Genomic DNA, 6479 nt, shown 5'->3' with positions numbered 1-6479 from the left:
TCGAATGGAAACACGGGGGTGGCGACAGGATCATAGTGTGTACTGTATCTCGCTTTCCTTGCGTCTCACTCTACTCTCCTGGCACGCAGCGCCTCCTTTACTTCTCTTCGCTTTACGCAGCAATCAGATACGAGCAAGCGCCTAAAAGGGTTCGGAGTAGGTTGTTGGTCAGTTGGATTGGATACACTTGGATCATTGGATGGATTCGCTTTGCACTCACTACTCAGAGGTTTACTTGGCACGTCATTGGGTGAAGCTGGAGAGATCGATCAGTATTCATCAATCATGGGGCATGCAGCGGGAGGTGTCGCACAGAACAGTGCTCCTGTCAGAGTTCGCTCACGCCCACACCCTGAATCTCGGAATCTGAACGGACGGTGGACGCAGGCAAGAGTCTGGCTCACGAGCGAATACGGAGCACCTACGCAACTTTTCAGAGGCCCATATCGTTGGGCCATCTCTCACACATACTGACATACATTTTCCGGTGTTTGTTCTAACAAACCAGGAAAAGATAACCAGTAGTGCTTCTTCCTCCACTTCCACACAGCACAACACCGTGCAAAGTGCAAAGGTTTGAGTCGCCTTCGGTACAATTATATGCACACATCTACACCAAGACAATCTCCGAACTCCTAAACGTGTCCTCACTGCTTGATTCAACCAACGCTCACTACACTTGCTACAGCAAAATGGTACAGCTAACGGACGCCTGCCTCCACTGGTCCTTGTTCGACGACCTGACGACGTGATTCAGGTACAAGAGGAGCCACTTCAGAGACGTCTAGCCGGGGGCCCAGTTCCGTGGCTGAATGCAGTTTCCTGGACAAGGTCATCTCTGATAAGCGTTGTGCAGCCTGCAGGCTCTATGCCTTCTTGAAGAATGACATGATGCTCCCTTGCTTGGTGCCGGCGGCCTTCGCAGGTTTCTTGCTGCCTGCTGCCTTGCTTGGAGCTTTGCTCTTGTCAGAGTTTGCTGATGGCTGTGGCTTGCTTGGAAGAGTCGACCTGGCAGAAAATTGGAGGTTGCAGAGAGACATCAGTAGGTTTAGCAGGGCAGTGAAACCGAAAATGAATGCAATTGCACAAGCTATCTCATAACATGTTGATGATCATCAACAAAAGATGAAAATCAGGTCGGAGGTGCTGCTCTTAAAATGCATCTCTACCAGTATGTACATATGTACCCATATTAAGGAATTTCAAGAAGCAAACAGATCTAAGGAAAACAGACTGGTAGACGCTTTTCCGTGACAGGTTAGTCTTCCAGGTATATTCATTTGAAACAATCACAATCAGTTGCATCAGCTACTGTATAGTAGAAATGGATAACAAAGAATTCAGGTTTCTGAGAAATAAGACTGAAAGATCAGTAATCAACTGATGGGTAACTCATCACTTCAGGCATATCTCATAGTAGGATGATGAGCATCAACTGAATGATTCAGGTAACATATTGCTTCAAGCATCAAATTAAGTTACCACAAAGCTTGAAATTTAATACTATTACTTTATGCAAGAACTGCTGGTTACTATCTAAAATGCAGATAGGTCCTTTGTTCAGCTTTCAAATTGCCCAGGCAATAAAATTTCTCTACATTAAGACCTTAAGCTGTAGCATTTTACAAAAGGGAACTGTGATAGGATAGAGAGACCACTTTGCAGATTTTTCTCTGCTAATTTGGGGAGTCACCAGCCAAACAAATCACTAGATAAGAGGACTTCAAAATTGATGCTAATGCGACTTCAGCTAAACAAGTGTCTATAGAACTTTAGAATTTTTAGAATTATTCTTATATGGGTAGAATATTGAAATCAACATGTAATTTTCCTTTTGCCCTTGATGATCTAGACAAGAAAAGATAGTATGTGACAAGAGTCAAGCAATATCTGCTTCATTTCCAGGATCAACTGTGCTTGTATGGTTTCAAGTATAAACATGAAGATATAATTTTGTAGATAAGGATTACCAAGAAAGTTCACATGTTGCAAAATAAAAATAAGTGTATTACTTACCCACTAGAAGCAGTAGTTGTCACATTCTTCTCTGTCTTGTCACCCGCAGAAGCTTCACCCTCCCAAACCACCTCAGTAACTGAAAGGGGTATAAGCAATTATAAGCAAAACTTCCAACAGGTTTAGAATCATGAATCATACTATCAAATGAGAAAGCACATGACATAACCAGCAAAAAAATAAGTGATATCAATAACATAAATAATTAGTGCATATAAAAAATTTGTGGACAATCATACTAAAATAAAATAAATTAGATCACCTAAAAAATTTTCAATGTTCTGATACTACATCATTTAACCATAGCTTCTCAAAATTATTCTTTTCACAGCAGATTATCAAAATTATTTTGCACGAGATCAACATTTTAACACAGCATGTCAGCAGAATCATGACGAGTTTCCTTTGTCATCACTGTGTTTGCTTTGGCAGCCAAGCATAAACGGAAAAAAAAAGACTGAGCATGGCTAGCGTCTTTTACAGAGCTCAGTATAAATACCTTCCCTTCCCCGCTCATCTATGCGTTTCTTCAAAACCTTTCTTCTCTTCGGTGAGGTGGAAGCAGGCTCAGCTGTGGAATTCAGCTTATTATCATTCACTGGAGGATCACTGCTCTTTTCCTTTAAAGTAATCCCAGAATGGTTCATAGTACTGACACTTTTGGTTTTACATTCAGAAGCGAACTCAGACTCCAACCCCCTTGAACAACCTTTCACATTATTTGGTACATCATCTTTATTTTCCAATTTCTTTTGATTTGCTCGAGTTTCTTCAGCAGTTTCGGTAACAGGGTCCGGGGCATGCTGTTTTGGTAGCTCAGGAGATGCAATGCTTACAATATTACCATCTTCCTCATCATCTGAAAAATCAAGTACTGCTCTTCTTTTTCTGTTATTTGCACCGCAAGATCCGCTCTTGTACTTTATTCCCTGTTCATCGTCGCTGCTATCAGCATCTGCTTCCTCCTTTGCACATATTTGTGCATCAGCAGTAGCTGTAAATATTAACAGAGTGAGGTATACAGTAGTATTCTACAAAGAGTATACAGGAAAAGATGTGTTTCTTTTTAGTTGAAAGGACTACATGTGTGATGGGAGTTGTACACAGGTAAAACAAACTGAATAAATATGAACATTTGTGGAACAATACCTGCAACACTTGCTACAGCTGTAAAATTAGTGGTAGCTGGAGGCTTTGGTTTTGCTGATGCACGGCCCCACATGTTAGCCAGCGATCCACCATTACCAGTCAAGGCCTTGCCATTCTGAGCTTTATTTTTGTTAGCATGGGCAGCAACTGATGGTTCTTTGACAACAGGAACATTGCCAGCTTTATCTAATACTGCGGAATTACCCTTTTCAGACTTATTGCCTGCTCCCTGCTTTGGATTAGACGGTCCAGGTAAATCTTGCTGCCGAGCAGTAACAAACTGCTCCGTTGGAGTAACAATAGGTTTTGACTGTGCTACTGCTGTAGCACTATTTACAGGCTTTGGTGGCAATGAATTCACATGCTTCCCACTGGATGTTCGTTTGACAAAAGAATTCAAAACACCACAAAACCTGTGCATAATTGTGAATAATGATCAGGATTCAAGTAACATACATCTATATGCACATAAGTGTAATGTTTGCATCCAGTTGTTATCTTTTAGATTTTGCTATTTTATATATTATTACTCTATCTGCCTCCCTCTGTGTGTTTAGTTCTGGTTAGGTCTTCCCTTACAATTCCTTTCTATGTATGCCTGCTTGAGACTTGAGACTCGGGAGGAAAACCAAGGGGGCTAAGAGAACAGTACCTATTATCTCTCAAACAGTTCTCTACATCAAAAGGCTGGTTGAAAAGTTCTTCTGCCTGCACAAATTCAGGATTCCAAAGTACAGCTGTATCTTTTGGAATACAAGCCTGGATACTGTAGACCTGGACCGAACAAGAATCTTTGAATGCTTGTCTTGCTTCTGCATGGAACAAAGATATTAACTATTCAGGTAAGAGATTCGACACAACAAAAAACAGCATATAACTGGCGAGCGAAGACAGAAAAAATTTCAGATCCAATTTTCTAGATACCATAATTTCAGAAAATGTACCATACGCATGGGAAGAAACTAGAAATTCACGCATTACCTTCAAGTTTTGGGCCAGAAGTGAGTTTTACACAGTAATTTTGGGGATTGTTCTTTAGCCACCCCGACACACTGTAGATCACTTGGAGGTCGGTTCCATTTTTGTTGACAAACTCCTGAAGCAACCTGAATGAAATATGCGAATTGCATAAGTCATGCTCATGATATTAGATTTTCCCAGAGGCAAACATTATAAAGCTGAAATGTTACCTCTTGGCATCATTTGACGATACAGAGAAGTTCCGACTAAGCCATTTATATGAAATCTGTTATAGAAGCACAAATGAAATGTTGGAACATTGGCACCAGGAAACCAATTCCAATAACAAAATGGTATGGTGAAGGAAAACTAGACAAGATAGCAATAATCTCAAGTGAGAAAAGGCATATAACGGTTTCATCATACTGAGTTCAAGTATCACCATGTGCTATAATCCCTCCTAACTGTGGATAAATAAACTATCAAAAATAGATATCTCAGTTATTTGCTTTCATCATTTGTGAGACAGCAACGCCAAACGAATTTAAATGACAACTAAGCATATCGCATACGCAGGTTTCAGCAAGGAATTACCTAGGAACATAGTATTCATGATTTAAGCATCAAACATGGTGTCTTTTTTCTTTAACTCTATTCTATGAACGAAGAGTGGCACTGCATAAACAGATATGCAGGAAGCAATGTGATTTTGAGCTATTTCCCCCACAGAATTAGATTGTGGTAACCAGACAAAACCACAAGTGCACAACAAAAGTCAACAACCTCATCAAAAATTACCGCGACGCGGACTAGAGACCCCGTCCTAACCACGCCCAAATGAGCAACAAAACCGACAGAATCCACGACACCTAACCCCCCAATCGTAGGAATCAACGGAACAGCTTAGCCACGCGCCACGAGACGGGGAGGACGAGAATACAGAGCGGGGATCGGTTCTGCCACTCACCACGCGAAGCGGGTCGGAGAAGAGGGCGTGGATCCGGGGCAGCAGGTCGAGCAGCGACTGGTCCGCGGCCCCGCCCGCCATCCTCCCGCGCCGGAAGGGCTTTCAGAAGTCCGAACCTGGCGGGGTGGGGTGGGGGGGGGGGGGGGACGAAGGGCTCGACAACCCGCGGGACTAGGGTTTCCGGATCAGGGGGTGGAGGAGCAGCAGCCGTGAGGACGGCGCGGCGGGCCGCGCGCGGGATTTGGATTGGAGCCGTCTCTAATTTCCTGGCGCGCAGCGGGGAGGCCGCGGCCCCAGGCAGTGGGATCCTGCTGCCCTACCGGCGGCCCCGCGGTGTGGTGCACGACGGGCGGGCGGCCGCACAGGCTGACGCAAAGGCCCGGGCGGCGCAGCGCCCTGCGGTGTACGTGGACCGAGCGCACGGAGCTGGCACGGCGGACGACGGAGAGCGCAGCACCACGCCACGACGCAGCCCACGCAAAAAATAAACGGGCCGGGCCATCGCGCTTTTTTCTTTTTTATATTTTTTAAAAATAAAAATTTCAAAAATATATTTCCGTTTTGAAATATTTCAAAAATACCCCGGCCGCCCCCCATAGGGCGACAGGCATTAAGTGTAATTTTTTTTCTTCAAATTCACAATGAGATCCCTGGGAAAAAAGGCCCCGTCGCCCCCCCCCCCAACGGGCGACAGGGGCCTGTCGCCCACCCCTGGGGCGACAGGCCCTATGCCGCCATTCCCTTTGTTATTTGAGCCTAAAAATTCAAGAAAAAAGAGAGGGTTGAGAAGAAGAAAAACGGCGAAGCTCTGCCGAATTGCGTACTTTTTGAAATGGTGGAAGGGCACTGCTATTGGGTCACGTATGTCTGGGCAAAGAATGCGACATTTGGAAAACCCGTGATCGCCGTGCTGAGCAGTGGCAACATGTGATCTCGTACTCGCAGCTAGATACACTATGGTTCCTATTTTGAGCTATTCGAGCGTGTAGTCGTCATCATCGTCGGCAGGATCTCGGCCGCTAATTCCTACCGCACCTAACTTGTCCTTCATTAAATCACGGGAAAAAATCGCAAGAACTTCCCTTATTTCACGAGCATTATGGAACCCACAAACATAATAAGTTCACATCAATAATATGTATAGAAACAAATGACAAGTAAACTAGCACAATCATAAACATCGGATACAAATAAGCGGTCCACAGCTATCTCATTACAAATAAACATCAGAGATTCAAACATCAGATATATCTAACCACCCCTAGGGCGTCGGACCCTCTTAGCCCTTTGCTGGGCACGGACATGGCCCTCGGAGTAGATGAGAACATCCGGAGACCTCACCTGTCGCTCAGGACGCGCAAGTGGATGCGGTGTCTGCTGCAGAGAG

The 6479-nt window shown here is 44.2% G+C and overlaps 1 protein-coding gene across 1 annotated transcript; it reads right to left on the bottom strand.

The window, feature by feature from the left end:
- Positions 1-430: 430 nt before the first annotated feature.
- Positions 431-5369, bottom strand: LOC120705654. The gene is made up of 8 exons (XM_039990109.1): positions 5093-5369; positions 4356-4411; positions 4147-4271; positions 3818-3977; positions 3166-3578; positions 2516-3010; positions 2017-2095; positions 431-1008 (listed from the first exon to the last, which is right to left on the bottom strand). The coding sequence occupies exons 1-8, from the start codon at positions 5171-5173 to the stop codon at positions 867-869; spliced, it is 1551 nt and encodes a 516-aa protein (XP_039846043.1). The 5' UTR covers positions 5174-5369; the 3' UTR covers positions 431-866.
- Between the last annotated feature and the right edge of the window lie 1110 nt (positions 5370-6479).

Source organism: Panicum virgatum, chromosome 5K (genome assembly GCF_016808335.1).
Source record: "Panicum virgatum strain AP13 chromosome 5K, P.virgatum_v5, whole genome shotgun sequence".
In the NCBI taxonomy this organism is placed as follows: domain Eukaryota; kingdom Viridiplantae; phylum Streptophyta; class Magnoliopsida; order Poales; family Poaceae; genus Panicum; species Panicum virgatum.
This window is presented reverse-complemented; position numbering and strand designations above follow the sequence as displayed.

Coding starts and splice junctions, on each gene's coding strand:
- LOC120705654 (XM_039990109.1), bottom strand. CDS start 5,173: ATGGCGGGCGGGGCCGCGGACCAGTCGCTGCTCGACCTGCTGCCCCGG. Junction 3,978..4,146: donor TTCTGGCCCAAAACTTGAAG/GTAATGCGTGAA, acceptor TGTTCCATGCAG/AAGCAAGACAAGCATTCAAA. Junction 3,579..3,817: donor AACTGTTTGAGAGATAATAG/GTACTGTTCTCT, acceptor AATTATGCACAG/GTTTTGTGGTGTTTTGAATT.